We start from the raw sequence: 19,362 nt of genomic DNA on the forward strand, positions 1-19,362 counted from the left end.
AAACAATGGAAAAAAATATTGATCAAAGAGTTTGCATCAAATTTTGTGTTTCGAACGAATTTTCGTGTGCAGAATCGTTGCGAATGCTACAAAAGGCTTATGGGGAATCAGTTTTATCGAAAACTCAAGTTTATGAGTGGTACAAAGCCTTTCAGGACTGTCGTACGACCGTCGAAGACATGCCGCGTTCTGGACGACCTTCGACCTCTACCACCGACGAAAACATTGAAAAGGCAAAGGAAATCGTGTTCAAAAATCCTCATGTGAGTGTTAGAGAGATAGCACGAGAGCTAGGCATCGGTCGTGAGATGGCTCGTTTGATTTTGGTGGACAATTTGTGTATGCGACGTGTCAACGCTCGGCTTTTTCCGATTCACCTCAATTTGTTCCAAAAACACCATCGTGGACAGGTCTCGTTAGACATGCTTGATCGTGCCAATTCCGATCCAACTTTCATGGAACGCATCATAACGGGTGACGAGACATGGGTCTACGAGTACGACATGCAAACAAGCCAACAATCATCGGAATGGAGAGGAAAAGACGAGCCGAAACCGAAAAAACCACGCCAAAGTCGCTCGAAAATCAAGGCAATGCTGATTGTTTTCTTCGATATTCGTGGTGTGGTGCATCATGAATTCGTCCCTGAAGGACAAACAGTCAATAAAGCCTATTATTTGACTGTTTTAAGACGTTTGCGTGAAAATATCCGCCGTAAACGGCCTCAATTGTGGAAGGATAATTCATGGATTTTTCATGACGATAATGCTCCCTCGCACCGAGCCAACATTATCAACGATTTTAAGGCCAAACATTCAATAAATACCATCGAACAGCCCCCGTATTCACCTGATCTTGCACCGTGTGACTTTTTCCTGTTTCCCAAACTCAAATTACCACTCAGAGGAACGCGTTTTGAATCCATAGAAGACGTAAAACAGAATTCGCAGAGGGAACTCAAAGCCATACCGGAAAGCGCCTATAAAAAATGTTTTGATGATTGGAAGAAACGTTGGCATTTGTGTATCGCTTCTAATGGAGCATATTTTGAAGGAGATAAAATAAATATTGATGAAGATTAAGAATTTTGCGTTTTATTTAAAATTTCCGGAAACTTTTCGGTCACAATGTATGTAGCAAGTAAACATTATGCATAACAAATGTTTCTGCAATAAGAATAACTTTGCAAATAAAAAATAGGGAACCCGAAAAGTTAACTTTCAATTCGTTGAACTTGTGTTTCCAAAATAAAGCTGTAGTTTATAAGCTCGTTCTAATTTAAGCACGGCAAGTGCTTTGGTTAATATCACTAATTAAATAAAAAGTGACAAAAAACCTGGAACTAGAGCATTAAAAGTTTGTGCAGTCCTGGCTACTTGTGGATAAACACGATTAGTCATGGCTTCGAATTTGGCAAGCCTGAGTTCTAAGCCTGACACTGGTAGTTCAAACAAATTACATACGGACTATAAACTAATTAAGAGAGTACTTGGCAATACTCGAAACAGCGTTGACCATGTAGCGTACATGCATCTAAGGCATGCTTTGTTATGAACAGTGTCATAAAATGTGCTTAACTAGCATATTTCTAGCGCTTATCGCGCAAGAGACAATATCGCTTGCGCAACAAAGTTATGCTGTTGTATATTTACTAATGCATGCATGCTACTCCGTATATAAAATTATAATGCTTACGTGTTGTTGTGTATTCACAACATTCAATTCTAATGTAAACAAAAGTAAACAATAAATTATTTTATTTTATTATTAAAAGTCCTTATGCACAAATTGTTTTAATTAACCTAAATATAACTAATGTAATATGTAATGCGATCGCACACGGAAGAACCACCGCAATCAAAGAATACCTTACAAGAACGGCAACTCCATTGTGAACTAAAATTTGTTTTTTCACACAACAACTTGCCGTAGAGCTCTTGAAAGTGTTAGTGAAAAGTGCACTAACACCAGCTGAAATCACTGAAATTTTTCACCTTTTTCCGATGCTTCGAGTACTTTTGAGAACGGAATATTTCAAAAAGTTTACCACGAAGAGTGTAAGAAAGAGTGTGGTTTTGTTTTTTGGTTTTGATTTTTTGAGAGTAATATAAAATTTCGTTGCGCCAAATCATACAAAATTTACTGCGCAAATATTTAACAAAAAGTAGTTAAAATTTTGCAAACACTTTAATAGCAGTTACCAAAAAGTAGGTATAGCACAATTTTTATACCAAAAATTAAAAAATATACGTCCATATGTTTGCTGTCAAAACTGCAAAACAGACAGTATTTTAATTCTTTTTATAAGGGTACGCATGTATTTCCTGTTAAAATTTTTTAATAGGGTTCTGAATACACCTGACTATAGGCAAAAGCTCTTTTGTGTAACGCATTCATAGGCTTAGTTTTCCATATGATATTCAGTTGACTTTTACATATAAATTAAATTTTAATTTTAATAATTTTTTTGCTTTTAGTTTATGTATATTTAAATTTGCAATTAATTTTTAAAAGTATTGTAATTATTATTCTGTTAATTTTGTATTTGTAAAAATCTGTAAAAAATTATAACCAATATATAATGGTGGATATGCCTGTTGGGGAACCGGCACAAAAACTCGGTAACGCACCTTTATGCATACCTCTTGGGTGGTGTGGAAAATGCATACCAAATCTTGAACTTTGGTCGCATAAACTTCATAGCTAAATAAACTAAATGTAAAAATAGGAAAATACAAGGGATGTAAAAAAATTGTTATAGTTCTTTTTTTAAATTTTCACACAATAATGATGAAAGAAAATAAATTTTCATTTAAGTTCTATGCATATTTCTAATATAACAGTTTAACGAAAGTATTTTACTATTTATTTTAAAATATTTATTTAAATTCTGAAGAAAATATTCATGTATTCTATACATAAACAACACAAAAAAAAAATATGTTTTTAATTTTTATATTATGTAAATATTTATAATATTCATCAAACAGATGAACAAAAAATGAATAGCATATATCTCGTTTAAATCTTGCATTAATTTTGGTAAATAATCAAGTCTATTTCATTTCATACCAATAATATATTATGTGAACAACTTGTACTTCTTTTAATTAATTTAATTAATTAGCTAATAATTTTAAATACTTTAGTATTTATTTATAAATATATTTTATAATCATAATATAAAATTAAAATTTTTCAATATTAAAATTTAAAAATTGTTAAATTTTATATAAAAATATATCTACATAAGAAAAACTCATAATTCTAACAATGAATGCGCATACACCCACTCTCATCAATAGATTTTTCGCTACTGATCATACAGTAATGTATGTAAATTAATAATAAGTATTATTCACCACATACATTTAGAGCGGATGCGCGCACATCCTCCCTTATCAACAGATTTATTGTTACTGATCAATTAAAAATGCATGCAAGGTAACAATACGTACCACACACATTTAAAGCGAATGCGCGCTCACCCTTCCTCATCAACATATTTTTTGGCACTAAATTTAAAAATGAAGTCTTCGCAGAGAAACACAATTTATCATGGATCACTTAAGTGCTGCCGTATAAAAAAGTGAATTGGTAGTAACTTCAGTTTTTGTTATTAATTTCACATCAAAACGGTATTTAATGCTATTATATCAAAATTGTTCTTGAAATAATGTTTTACACGCTCAAAAAATATATAGGAAAATATAACTCACTAAATAAGAAATATTCAAAACTGTTTTTTTTTTATTTAATTAAAAAATTTGCTTCTACAAAAGTTTGTTGCCGAACATAATAAATTAAAATACTATAAAATTCATATGAAAAAAGCAACAAAAATTAATTAACTGAATATATATTACATGATTAAGTAAACTAAACTGATATAAATTAATTGATTTAAATTATTATATATTAATTTACATATTTATTTATCATATATTATTTGTTACAATATATATTTTGTTTACGTAATGTGATATTATTAACCAAATAAGGAAGCATAATTTTTTTATATTACTAAAAAGTTAACATATGATTAGCAAGTAGCAGCAAATTATTATACTGCAACCCCAAAAAGAGAGTCATTTGATGTTATCGTGGTAAGATCACATGTATTTAATACGTGTGCCGAAATGTTATAAAAAATAAGTTTTCAAAAACAATTTCAAATGCACTCTCACGAAGTGGGCGGAGTTTCCGTTCTTGTAAAGATATTCTTTGACCGCAATGCTAGTAGAATGTTTGGTCATAGCAAGTATGCAATTGCTATTTTGACACTTTTCTTTTCTGTCCTGCTATTCTGTACATGTCGATATGACACATTTGAATGTGTCATAATATTTTCTAAGTATTGACGTGGGTCAACCTTTTTAGTGCCGCCGCAATTAAAATTATTAAGAAAAATATTTGTAAATTATAGTAAAATATTTTGTATAAATAGTTTGGAAAATTATTAATAAAATTCAGATTTGAAACTGCGCTCGAACAAACTTAAACCAAATTCTCACTTTTATTTTGTCTCGGTATTCTCAGATGCCTACTAATGAGCAGATTTCTTCCTGCTAAATCTAAAAAGAAGAAATAAATTACATCGAAAGAAAATCTGATTTTTTTTAAAAAATCCTAAAGCAATCCGGGATTAAATGAAATAATAAAATTCATATCCGAATAAATATTATTATTACAGTATGCATATGTGCGCTTGTGCATAATGTATTTTAAGATATTTTTAAGAATGTAATATTCAGTTATGTATAAGTAGTCAAGCAGTTAGGAATAAAGAGTCAACCATACTCAACGTTTTTTTATTTATCACAAAACGATAAGAACATTATATGGCGATACTGCCAGTGTTGAGTCTTAAATGGATTAAATTAATTAATTGAATTAAAAACGTTACTTTAAATTAAAAATATAATTGTTTATATTATTAACTGTGTAATAGAAAAAAAAATATGCAGTAATGGATTAATCAAAAAATTAAAATTTACTTCCAATTTCATTCTTGGATAAAATTGTGTCTTTACTGAAACAATGAAGCAAAATGGAATATAGTGTGATTTTTAACGATTTAATAATTGTGTATTTAATTTTGTATAATAAAAACAATGAAATATATATATAAAATTAAAATATTTTTATACCAAAATTTGTTGAAAAAATAACCATGAAAACAGAAACTTCCAATAATAACATGGCGGTTGACTTATAGTACAATATAAAAAAAAAAACGATCCTGTATGTGAAGTCATGCGAAAATATATTGATTATTTTTATCCTGATGTATCGATTTTATATGGCACAAGTGCAGTCGCGATTGATAACAGGATCGAGCAAGCAATGTGAAATATATACAAAACTTATTACAATCATTACGTTCAGCATACAAATATATGAAAACATAAAAAACACCGCAGACTGAAAAAAAAATTGTGAACTTAAAATTGTAATGATCAGTACATTACTGCACCGTCAATAGATACCGTATGCGATTATCGCTGGTACAAAAATAAGAGGAAGGGAAATGTGACCTATATGTAAATTAAAGAAATATGTATTAATTATATTACAGAGCAATTAAAAATAAAAAAAAAACAAGCAAAATGAAGCATAAATATTAAATAAAAACAATCAAATTTTGTAGTAGTAAATTTAAAAAAAAATTGCTAAAAAAAAATTAATTTCATTTTTGTTTTTTACAAATACATATAAATATAATTTATTTTACTAGAAATGTAATATAGTAAACTTTCTTTCTTTTAAAAAAAAATGTGTGGCACCAAAGCCAAATTTGATAGGCCACAGGCCTATATATTATATATATTTATATACATATAAATATTACCATTTATCTTGTAATAATTATTGTAATTATGTTATTACATTTGTTCATTAAATTATATCAGATGCACAGAAGAACAATCAATCTGTTGCACAAAATTTAGATAAAATTTAAAACAAAATCTGAAACACAATTTTTAAATACATGTATATCAATTGACGTAAATGGACAAATGGACTGTTATTGAAAACCAGTTAAAACAGGAAAAAGACAATTTTATTAGATCATTTAAATGTGTTTATAGAAACACTACAGTTAAAACAGAAACTGTGAAAAGGCATTTAAATATCTTGGTAGACAGTCTAGAAAAAGTTAGAACGATAGTCAGGGTATACAATACAAAACTGACAAAAGTTCACGACAACTTTGCAAGATCGGTATATTGGGAGCTTAGATATAAACTACTAAAAGTTTACTCTAAATATAATATAGAAGAGGATATCCCACACTGTTTAGACAACCCGATACGAATTGATACTAACAAATTATTCGTAACGGAGTTATCAGAGTTAAAAGAATTAGTTGTTTCGCCTCTTATGTCCGAAAATATTACCGATACAGTCATGTCGCAGACTATGATGGAGTTTTTGAATACAGCAGCCAGACTCACACCTGAGTTTGATGGCAGGGCTGAAAATCTCAGAACTTTCATAGATGCATTGCGATTAGTTAAGTCATTAATGGTTACACATGAGGCAACAGCCGTTAACTTGATTAAAACCAACTTAAAGGGTACCGCCAGAAACTTAATTACTAATGAACTAACTGTAGAAACGATAACACAGAAGCTTTAATCATCCGTAAAGGGTGAATCAACAGAAGTAATAAACGCGAAAATAATATATAGCAGAATAGCAAGTCAGCCAATGCATATACAAAAGAGATTGAGGAGCTTACAAAATCTCTAGAAAATGCTTACATTTCGGATGGAGTTACACCCGAACTAGCATCAAAATATGCAGCACAAACAGCAGTAAAGGCAATGACGAAGAACTGTACCATTAATAAAGTAAAAATAATAATGGGGGCAGGACAGTTCAATACTTTGAATGAAGCAGTGTCAAAATTTGTAAATAGCTACACGGAATCTACAGGCAGCGCAAATACAATATTATTTACAAGAAATAGAGGATATCGCGGAAGTCGCGGATGTGACCGTGGACGTGGTAATTTCCAAAGAACAATACCAACTATAACAACTATAATAATAACAACGGAGATAACTTTAATAGGCGATATAATAATAATTACCGTAATAGAGGTGTCAGCAATCCCTTTAATAGTAGAAATAATGGAAGAAATGTTAGAATGACCCTTACGGAAAACGAGGTAACCCCCGATACTCAATAGATAAACATAAAAATGGTAAAATCTTTAATATAAATTGAAATTTAACCTCATATATTTCCACGAGATCAACCATGAATGATGGAATATCTACATTTTTAGTAGACACTGGTGCGGACATTTCTTTAGTAAAACTAGGACAAGTGCAAGATATTTATATTGATAGCAATAAAACAATAAGCCTTCACGGCATTGGTCATGATACAACCACTACGCTAGGTAAAATCACAACTGATTTAAAGGTTGAAAACATACTAATCAAACATGAATGTCATGTAGTAGATGATAAATTCCCAATCCCATCCCATGGAATCTGTACGATCAAACCAAAATGTGTGATTAACGGTGGAATCAACTATTTGCAAGTACTGAACACTTTAATCCAGTACTTATGTTGATTCTATCAAATAAGAAAACCACTGAGTACTTGAACCCAGAGATTTCGACGATTGTCCTAATTATCCTAGTCACTGAACACTTAAATCTAGTGAATAGGCGCTTATGTGACGTAAATTTAGCACTTGAACTTAATTTACAAAGCTAATAGAATAAAGAAATGAATTAATAACGAATGTGGCTTCGCATCAATTGAATTGTCAAAAATTAAATTGTGCCTTTCATTTAAAAATTAATAATCAATTACAACAAATAAATTAACTAAAACAACCTTGACCATGCATGCCAAATAATGAACTTGTAACAAACTGCAAGAGTGCATTTTCTTGCAGACGAAATCTGACGCTTTTGTTTATATGTACAAACAAAAATGTGTGACGTGTTTTGGGTATTGCATTGACAAAGTTATTTTTTTTACATTAAAATATATTTCAAACAAATTATTAAGACAAACAAATTATTTGATACAATATAAACAATTATTACAAGCAAAGTAATACAAACAAATAAATTTATACAGTTCATATAATATAACATTTAACTTTCTCCCCGCGTTGAACGCCCGTTCAACAATATAAACCCCTAGCTGTCAGGTAGTCAGTCCGACTATATGTCGACGACGAATTCTCGTGACTGTCGACGTGGCATGGGTGTAGGTGTCGTACGGATGGCTTCTTCATCGGATGAAGCTTCAATTGGTTTTACCGGTTTTTTCTGCAATTTCTTCTTCACCATGATAATGATTAATATCAGACTTATAACGAGTGCTGCATAAGCTGTGGTGAAGCTGTGGTACTTGTGTGACTGAAATTGATTTGGAAGATCATTTATCTGGTATGACTGCAAAACCTTTTGTAATACTGTGAGGTCTTTCAGCTGTTGATCGTATTGGTTGTAGCGTAATGTTGACAGTGTACTGTTGCTGCTGTAAGCATCTGATGTCTTCATAGAGGATTGTAGCCTTAATTCGGAGATTTTACCAAGACTACTGTATGAATATCTTGACGTGCTTGCAATTATTAGTTGTCCTTGCACGAAAACGAAGTTGTATTTAAGCACGCAGTCTGGAACGATCGTCAATAAGCCTGAACCTTTTAGATTTAGTGGTATGATTTTCTTATTACATACTGCAGTTGCTGGTGAAGACGTTGATGTCGCATAAATCCATTGATTTTTTTGATTTAACGAAATCCAAGTCAGAGTGTTGACAGTGTGTTTTAACCGACAGTTTGCTATTGTGTTGTTGTTGAATAGGTTGATCTCACACGCATATTCTTCGGAACCAAAATTGTATCGTATGCGGACGTTGGTACAAAGAAATTCCCCTTTCTTTATGGTCTCACAAAGACTTAAATCGGATTTCATAAGAGGAAAATATTGATCATGATGCGTATTAATAGCCAAAATAGAACTGCATGAGTCAATTACGGCCATGGAGTCATTTAACCAGTTCGGGATTGGAATTAGTTGAAACAATTCAAATCGTTCATGTTCAATCAAGGGTAATGTTATACTAAAAATTCCATGCTGCTGTGTGATTCCACCTTTAACCTTTATTAGTCTGTAAAGGGATATTAGCTCATCTTCTGGCATCGGTAATTCTAATGATGGTAATAAATGAAATTTGATTTGATTGACTTCATTTTGTAATTGTGTTAGTGTCAATAACAACGGATTGACTTTTCCATGATGAGTACCAGTTAGAGCATCCATAATGGCAGATTGTATCTTCTGTAGATTATGTACTACCAGTGTTAGTTGAATGGCTCCTGCATTGAAAACTTGATTAAGCCGTACCTGATTAACCTCTCTATTTGTATCTTTTATGGAATTCATCAGTGCCTTTATTTCATTGTCAATGTGCTCAAAACCTTCTTGAACTGCGATTTTATCTTTTTTCATTATATTGATTGTTGAATCGATAACTGATGTTTGATTCTTAAATAACGTCAATAATTGCATTTCATTTTGTTTCACTTCTGAAATCATATTTGATATTCCTTTGGCGTATTCAGAATCCAATACTCCAAATAGCGAGTTTGCAGTATTGCCTACAAGGTCAATTGCTCCTCTTCTGGATCGATGGTCATGAAGTAATTTATCATCGAGTTATAGTTCGAATTCAATACGTGATTAATTGTACTCGCACATGATGCGTTTGGTTTTATTTGTTGACAAGCTTGATGTAGCGACGTTATTCCTGTGTTTAGAGCTGATGCTTATGTCCAATAAAGACTTAAGTCGTAATAAACTAATAGATTCCATTCAGTGGTTGATATGACAGCTATGCCCAGATTTTCAAAGTGAATACCCAATTTCGACCCAAACCTTTTATTATCAATTGGAGACTCTATTACTATTGGCAATATTAGTAATAGTGTGAGTAATACAGAACAGTACAAATTGGTCAGCAGTTTTCTACGTTTTGTCTTGGGCTCTTTATACGACTATTTTTTATATCCAATAATTACGTTGTCAGGAGGTATTTCGTGATCAGCTTCTGCCATTGTTGGTTGATCATCTGTATTAACAGGCAGTACAGCTATTCGATGAATTGGGCGTTTAAAAATGTCTGTCGATGTTTCAACGTCAGCTACTCGGATACGTCCATCTGTACCCTTGTACACATGTACAATTCGTCCCAAGGGCCACTGCATCACTGGGACGTTATCTACTTTGATTATAATCATGTCTCCTAACTGTATATTGGCAGATTGTGTTTTCCATTTGTTACGTTGTTGCAGTTCCATCAAATATTCGTTAGACCAGCGTTTCAAGAAATTATGTTTTAACTGGGAAACTAGGTTCCAACGTGACAATAACGTGGTTTTGATCGGCTGTCTACATGAGTTGTAAGATCTTCTCCAATTAATAAGTGTCCTGGAGTTAATGCTGTCAAATCAGTTGGATCATTAGACATTGGAGTCAATGGTCGTGAATTTAATATCGCTTCAATTTCCACCACCACTGTTTCGAGTTCTTCATATGTCAATGATGCTGTTGAAACGCTGCGTAGTAACAAATATTTTGCGGACTTTACAGATGCTTCCCATAAACCGCCAAAGTGTGGAGCCCTTGGTGGAATAAAATGAAAGTTTATTCCTGTAGTACTGCAAGCAGAGATTATTGCTTCTTGCCCTTCATTAGAATAAATGCTTTCCTCTAGTTCTGCTAACTGGTTTTTGGCGCCTACGAAGTTTGTTGCATTATGTTAAGTTGAATCGTTTATTAAGACTAAAAATAAAGAAGGTATAAGAAACAAAATGCACAAGATGCAGGAGAAAGAATAGTATTGCCAGTATCAACTTATTTGTTCTTATTATTTATAGCATTTATAACACCTTTCCTGAACAAATAATTCCTGTCTTGCTCATGCATGTTGTTTACAATATTATTAAACCATAAATTCATTCGAGACCAAAACCATTCATCAGAAAATTCAGCGTTTGTCTCGTAACAGCTTTCGTTAATATGTCTGCAATCATTTGGTTTGTTGGCAAATATTTTATTTCAATCTCCTTTGATTCTATCTTCTGACGAACAAACTTTGCCTTTATGTCTACATGTTTGGTTCGATTTGAGTGTGAATTGTTTGTTGCTACTTGAATTGCGCCTTTATTATCGCAATATATGACTATGTGGTTTGTATTGCCAAATACAAGTTCAGATTCAAGTCGTTTAAGCCAAATAGATTCTTGTATAGCGGCGACAAGTGACATATACTCCGCTTCCGTTGAAGACAACGCAACTGTCTTTTGACGTTTAGTAGCCCAGGATATGGCACCAGATTGAAAGGTGAAAACGTAACCGGTCGTTGAGCGTCGATCATCTACATCACCGGCCCAGTCTGCGTCGCAGTAACCTAATATTACACCATCCTTTTCCTTTTTGTACACGAGTCCAATTTTCGTGGTTCCCTTAAGATAACGCATAACACGCTTTACTGCTTCCCAATGAGCCTTTCCTGGATTTGAATTATATCTACTTAGAAGATTGACTGCATAACTTATATCAGGTCTTGTAATTTGAGCAGCATATAGTAAACAGCCAACAGCTTGCATGTATGGAGTCTGATCCATTTGTTGTTTTTGTTCATTGTCTTTTGGTGACATATCAGAGCAAAGTTTTTGATTGTAGTCAACTGGAGTTGCTGATGAATTACAATCTAGCATGCCAAATCTTTTAAGAATATTTTCTATATAATTTGATTGATCGATTCTAATACAATCACCCTCACGCGTGATGTTCATACCCAAAATTGATGAAACCTCGCCCATATCCTTCATTTCAAATTTACTCGCTAGTTCTTTTTAGAATGTTAATTTCGTTGAGAGTGTTTGCAAAAATTAGAATATCATCTACATAAATTGAAACATACATTATACTTTTACTATATACTTTATAGTAGATGCATTGGTCAACTTCGCTTCTCTTTAACCCTATTGCAACTAATTCTCGATTTAGAGTTTCGTTCCAAACGCGTCCTGATTGCTTGAGACCATATATTGAACGTAGAAGTTTACATACCTTGCCTGAGCTATCGTTAAAACCCTTCGGCTGTTTCATGTACATTTCTTCATCGAGAATTCCATTCAAATATGCTGTAACAGCATCCATTTGGTGTATAATCAAATCATTTTTGGCGGCGAGCGCTAATAGAAACCTTATTGATTCATATCTTACCACCGGAGCAAATGTTTCTGTGTACTCAATGCCTTCTATTTGTCCGAAACCTTTTGCAACTAGTCTGGCTTTTCTGCAAACCGGAGTACCTTGAGCATCTAATTTAGTTTTAAAAACCCATTTTGATGGGATTGCTTTTTTACCAGCCGGCAACTCAGTAAGTTTCCATGTCTTGTTCCGTAAAAGCGAGTCAATTTCACTCTGCATAGCTGCTTTCCATTTATCAGAGTTATTGGACGTCATTGCTTCTTCAAATGAACAAGGATCGTTTGATATATAATCTAAAGCACAAAAATTATATGGCGAATTTTTGCTTGCTATTCTCTTCGAACGTCGTATGTCAGATTCTTCTTCCACTTCGTTTGATATTACTTGAATCTCAGAGCATTCCGGAGAGGTATTATCTATTACTTTGTAGTGTTCATCAGAACTTTTGGTTTCATTTTCAGTATTTTTAAGTGGCAATTCGCATTCCTCTATATTCTTCCCTGAATTGTCACTTTCAATTTGTATAATAGGAACAACTATACCTAGGGAATCACTTTTTCCTACATATTTTTCATTTTCAAAAAAAATCACGTCTCTACTGATAATAACTTTTTTGTTTTGTGGGTTTATTAATCGATATGCTTTACTATTTTCACAGTATCCGGCCATAATACACTTTATTGATTTTGGGTCAAGTTTAGTGCGCTTTTCTTTAGGTATATGTACCATAGCTAGGCATCCAAATACACGTAAGTGTTTGAGAGTTAGTTTTTTATTGCTCCAAACTTCTTCAGGACAATTTTGTTTTTCTCGACATGGTATTCTATTTATAATATATGTGGCAGTCATAGCTGCTTCTGCCCAATATTGCTCGTTTAAACCACTGTCCGTTAACATACAGCGTATACGTTCAATAATTGTACGGTTCATTCTTTCCGCGACTCCGTTTTGTTCTGGTATATATGGTGCTGTTGTTTGATGAATTATTCCACATTTTTTTAAAAAATTCGAGAAATTTCTATTAATATATTCGCGTCCGTTATCCGTGCGTAGCGTTTTTATCTTTTTAGAACATTGATTTTCAACCATATTTTTAAAATCAATAAATTTATTGAAAACGTCGGATTTTTCTTTAATTGGAAATACAAATAACTTTCTTGAGTAATCATCAATGAATGTTAATAAATATTGTGCACCAGAAAATGATTTTGTTTGTAAGGGTCCAAGTACGTCGGAGTGCACTAGTTCTAATAATTCTGTTGCCCGCGTACCTTCATTTTTATTTAACTTTCTGGTTTGTTTTGATTCTACACACACCACACATTTCTCGGATGTGAATTTATCAAAATTAACACTATTACAAAGCATTTTGACATCAGCCAAACTTTGGTTGCAAATATGTCCCATTCTGCGATGCCAAACGTTAAAATCATTTTTGACCATCAGTGATTTAGCATTGTTCATGTTTTTATCCGTACGTAATGGCACGCATTTTAATTTGTATAAACCATTGTTTAATACCGCAGTTGACATTAAATTGCGTTTGCTGTCAAAAATTTTACATGTGTCTTTTTCGAACACTATTCTTTTATCTGTTTTTATCATTTGTTGCACTGACAAAAGATTCGCACATAAATTTGGCACATATTCAACATTCTTAAGAGTTGCATTTAATTTGTGTTCGCCTAAGAGAACTATTTTCATATCACCAACGCTCTTAACAGACATTTCACTTTTATTTGCAACAACTATTGATTGGTTATTTATCTTTCGAATATTAAATAAAAAACTTTCGTCGTTTGTCATGTGGTTAGTCACGCCAGAATCGACATACCAATTCTTCGAAATGTTTTCTTGATTTTTTTCGCATTCTCTTTTTACTGCAAATAAAATTTTATCGTGTTCTTTTCTTCCGTTATTCGGCTTATTTTTCTGTAATATGTGGTTTTATTTGGACAGTTTTTAGCATAATGCCCCTCTTTTTTGCAATTATGACATGTGTTTTTATATACAAATTTTTTCTTATGCACGTTACCACTATACAAAGCCGAATTTGTTTCATTATTATCAAACTTGGAGTCTTGCATTAATAAATTTTTAACTTTATCGACTGTTAATTTGTCTTTACAATTTTCGACAGTCATCACTAATGGTTTAAACTCTTCAGGCAGACCTGCAAGTATTAAAGACGCTGTGAGCTCATCATCAATATTGAGTCCAGCGCTGTTTACTTTCAAAGCCGTCATTATTATTTCATTTAGGTATTCCTGCACTGATTTGCAGTTTTCTAATTTTGTATTTACAAGTTGTTTCAATAATTCTACCTTTCTTGTTAAACCTTTGTCCTCATATGCGTTCATAAGCGCAAACCAAGCATCTTTTGCTGTTTTTGCCGTTGCAATGTGGCTGTAATTATTTGGGTCCACCATAAGTGTGATTTCTGCTAATGCACGATCGTTTGTATCATCATCTTTTTCTGATGTTACACCACTTTCCACAACTTTCCAGTATCCTTTAATAATTAAACACGATTTCATTTGTCTTTTCCAGACATCGAAATTTTCCCGACCCCGTAGTCGTTCAATGTAAATACCCGAAGTATTCAACATTTTTTTTTGTTTTATCCGCGTATCAATAGGCCCATAACCTGTTAAGTTGAATCGTTTATTAAGACTAAAAATAAAGAAGGTATATGAAAACGAAATGCACAAGATGCATGAGAAAGAATAGTATTGCCAGTATCAACTTATTTGTTCTTATTATTTATAACATTTATAACAAATAGCAAAATTGGTAGACAAGAGCGCCAGCCATAGTGCGCCTGCTGAAAAATCAAAAAGTCTGAGGCAAAGATCAGACGTCAAAGGTACCAGAAGGCTATATTCATTCTTAGCAAGATTGCTAAAAATGAAGCTGAAGGCACAGAACAGGCGTTTGTTCGTACAGACCAAATACGATACTAAAAGGTGGTGGATGAGTACAAGGCATACCAGGCCACCCTATAAAAACCCGCCAAGGCGATGAAGAGGGATCGGTCTCAGGATGAGATGTCCCACACTTCAAGAAGCAAGGTTGCGAAAAGGTCTACTAGCAAACTGTCAACGAGCATGAAAAGGGTATATACCGATGTAGCAAGGGATGAGCTACAGGTGCACTCATTGACGATATTACCGGCAATGGGAAAAAGGTGCTGGAGAAATGTGGTGAGATTGAGCCCAAGTTGGCTAAAATGGTGATGGAACACTTTTAACAAATCTAGATTCCCCTACACCAGGCTTTGAATCATCGGAAATGGCTCGTGGTCTTTAAATGCGATGACCAACTATTCAAAATATTTCTTGGCAACTGAATTGCTAAGGTAAGTGATGCATGGGAAGGTTTAAGACTTGAAGCACGGGAAAGTACTTCAACTGCTGCAACGACAGAACCCAAAGGTGCCAATGAATGACTGGGTAGTCATCAAGGACGAGGGCACCCAAAAGAATAACCGTGAGGCCACTAGAAGAAATGGACTGTAAACTAAGGTTTGGCGTACGGTACACAAAAGTCAAAATATTCCGTCCAATAGGCAATGATGATGAAGGCAAGGAGTTAGAGGACGCTAACAAATTGCTTGATGACATGAAGCTTCAGGAAGAAGCTTCAGAAACTTCGTAAGCCTTCCCCGAATGCTGAAAGTAGCACAAATCAGCCTTCAGCATTCGAAAATCGCATTGGATAATCTCACCATCTTTCTAGTCGAAGAGAATGTCGACGTCAGCATCGTGCAAGAACCATGGGTCAGAGGTAAGGCGTTATGGAGCTAATGCTGAAAAACTATAACAATCTGAATATCAGGAAAAATGGTAAACCAAGATCATGTATCCTAGTTAAAAAATGTATTAATGCCTTTTTATGCCTACAGTATAGTGATAACGATTTGACAGTTGTAAGAATCGAAATGCCAGGTGGACAAAATTTTATTGTGGCTTCTGCCTACATGGAGCATGATAGAGAAGCTCCTCCGGAAGAAATAGTCGCGCTAGTAAACAGAAGTTCATCAATAGATACTCCCACGCTAATTGGATGCGACGCCAATACGAGGCATACGCTTTGGGGCAGTTCGGAAACCAATGACAGGGCTGAGCATCTTTCTGATTTTATTAACAGTTCGAATCTTTTAATATGTAATAGAGGTACAACTCCTACTTTCACTTCCCCAGTTCACAGGGGTTTGATGGATGGGAAGAAGTGCTAGATATAACACTTCTATCCGAAAATCCATATATTGTATAATTGTATAAACCATATATGTTAGTAATTGGAAGGTAACTGACAAGAAATCCTTTTCGGATCATAGTTGGATTCTCTTCAACTTAAACATTAAATCAAATAATAGCATCCCCTTTAGAAACCCGAAGAGTATAAAATGGGACATTTTTGAAAGGGTAACTAAGGTGGAACTTAATAAAGTAAAACAAATCAAAACTGATTCTACTAGTGAGTTAGATGAGAGGATATATAATTTTGAGGCAGCTTTTAATATAGCTTACAAGAAATCTTGTCCAATAAGTAGAAGCAAAAAATCTTTTTCACCTTGGTGGAACTCAGAATTAAGTGATCTCAGGCAGAAAACACGAAAACAGTTTAATGAAAGCTATAGGGATAATAGTTGGCGTGAATACAAGGATTGTCTTAAAACTTATTAGAAAGCTATCAGGGAGGCCAAAAGTAATGGCTGGAAGGAATTTTGTAAGTCAATTGAATCAACCTCATCCTCTGCTAGGCTCAGCAAGGTTCTATCCAAGGAAAGATCAAATCCTTCTTATCTCAAGAAAGAGGACGGCGCATGGATTGAAACCTCTGCTGATACGCTAAGACTACTATTAGATACTCATTTCCCAAATGATTCAATTACCCTGGCAGGCACATCATCACAGGTGGTTGAAGCAATAGTCACATCGGAAAAAATTAGGTATTCAATCAACAGTTTCTGTCCCTATAAATCTTCAGGTTTGGACGGTATTTTCCCGATTATGTTGCAAAAACTACAAGACTTAGTGGTTCCATGGTTAGGGAAAATTTACAAAGCGTGTCTTAAATACAGTTATGCACCACTTAGTTGGAGGTACGTTAAAGTCGTTTTTATACCCAAGGTAGACCAAATCGGACACGAGTCCGCCAAAGATTACAGGCCGATTAGTCTAATTTTATTGTTATTGAAAACAATGGAAAGGGTAATAGAGCTCCACTTAAGAAAAACGGTAGAATGTTTTCCAATCTCTAAATCCCAGCATGCTTACCTCAAGGGTAGATCTACGGAAACAGCTCTACATGAGGTCATTCGTACTGTGGAAAAATCGATTCATTTTAAACAATACTCGTTGGCAACCTTTTTAGATATTGAAGGGGCTTTTAACAATGTAAGCAATAAAGCTATACATTGTAACGACAATTTTCGTCGCTCTGTTGCCGGGGTAATACTCAGGGTTGGTCCTGGGTCGTTACAATAAATTTTTAAATGATAAAAGACGGTGTTTGATTTCAATATTTGTTTATTATGAGGTTATCTTTAAACTAACAATGTTTATTCATTTATATTTAATATTTATAAAAATTATGATACCTGTTGCGGAAGAAAAGTTTACGGGTTATAGACGTTATTATCTATAGACGTGTTCACGCCTATATATATATATATATGGCTTAGTAAGTGGGAAAGGATCTAAAACGTGTTCACGCTTTCTATTAGGTTTTAGTAGCAGGATATGAACGTGTTTACGCTTATATTTGCTACTGGGAAAGGATATAAACGTTTTCACGCTTATGTACAGTGGCTGTAGGAGGAATAAAACGTGTTCACGCTTTATATTAGGGTGTAGTAACCAGATATGAACGTGTCTACGCTTATATCTGCTACCGGGGAGGGATATAGAAATCAAAGGAAAATTTGTTATGTAAGTCTCTGTTTATACTTAGCTCTGCGGCCGACTTTGTATGTTGTGTTTGACTGTTCAAGTCCCTGGTGCGTTTTCTTTTCTTCGAAAGTTGATAACGAGCCTCTGTCTGCTTCTGAACACTTTGCGTGTTGATCACTGACTGCCTCTTCTAAGTAAATGAGTCTTTTTATATATGCATCAGACGTAGCGCAAAGCTTAGTTTACAGCTGGCTTGGATTTTTTACGTCTTTGCTGTTTTGCGCTTTCGCCGTAGTTAATATGCGCGTGCATCAATTTTTACACAAAGCTCTTTGCTTTTTTTGACGTTTCATGTGTTGTGCATTTGTTTTGTTTTGAAAAGTGTTTAGCTTAGTGTCGGTAGTGGCAGCTTTAAATATTTATATTTGTTTATTAAAATAAAATAAATATTAAAAATATTAAAAAGTATAATTTTAAAAAAAATAAATAAATAAGGTTGGTACAATATTTATTTATTTAAATATACTTTGCATTCTTTTAAATTTTCAATGTCAACAAATTGCTAGCCACATCGAGGAGAGATGTAGTGTTGCTATTTTTATTGACAGCCAGGCAGCAATTAAAGCCCTTGAATCCTCCATAACAATCTCAAAAATAGTAAAAGAATGTAGAGAAGCAATTGACGAACTAAATTAGTTGGCCGATATCACCCTCATTTGGGTTCCTGGACATAGGAATGCCGTAGGGAACGAGAAAGCTGACAGTTTAGCCCGTTCTGGTGCCACTCTGGATGCGTCACTGGCAGTGCCGGTTTATATAACTCTGGAGACCATTAAAAGAAGTACCTTCCTTTACTTTCTGCAACTTGTCAATAACAGATGGAAAACACTTAGGTCATGTGCAATTTCTAGGTTAACATGGAAAGCACTTAGGTCATGTGCAATTTTCGGGTTAACATGGCCTACCTATAATAAAAACAAATCCTCAGAACTCATCAAAAGGGATCGCGGGAACACTGCATAGCTTACTGCAGTTCTTACTGGTCATTGGTGTGTGGGAACTCGTGCAGAGAAACTGCGTATTCCCCATAACCCTCATTGCAGAAGTTGTGGAAACTCGCAGGAGAAAGAAACAATAATACATTTTCTCTGTGAATGCCCGGCTTTAGCGTCTAGAAGATATAGGTTCTTAGGAAAATACTTC

At 33.8% G+C, this 19,362-nt stretch overlaps 1 protein-coding gene across 1 annotated transcript; it reads right to left on the reverse strand.

The window, feature by feature from the left end:
- Nucleotides 1-8,197: 8,197 nt before the first annotated feature.
- On the reverse strand, nt 8,198-9,580 carry LOC119675270. The gene has a single exon (XM_038086458.1). The coding sequence runs from the start codon at nt 9,578-9,580 to the stop codon at nt 8,198-8,200; it is 1,383 nt and encodes a 460-aa protein (XP_037942386.1).
- Nucleotides 9,581-19,362: the final 9,782 nt, after the last annotated feature.

The sequence above is a fragment of the Teleopsis dalmanni genome, chromosome 2 (assembly GCF_002237135.1).
Source record: "Teleopsis dalmanni isolate 2A chromosome 2, ASM223713v2, whole genome shotgun sequence".
Taxonomy (NCBI): domain Eukaryota; kingdom Metazoa; phylum Arthropoda; class Insecta; order Diptera; family Diopsidae; genus Teleopsis; species Teleopsis dalmanni.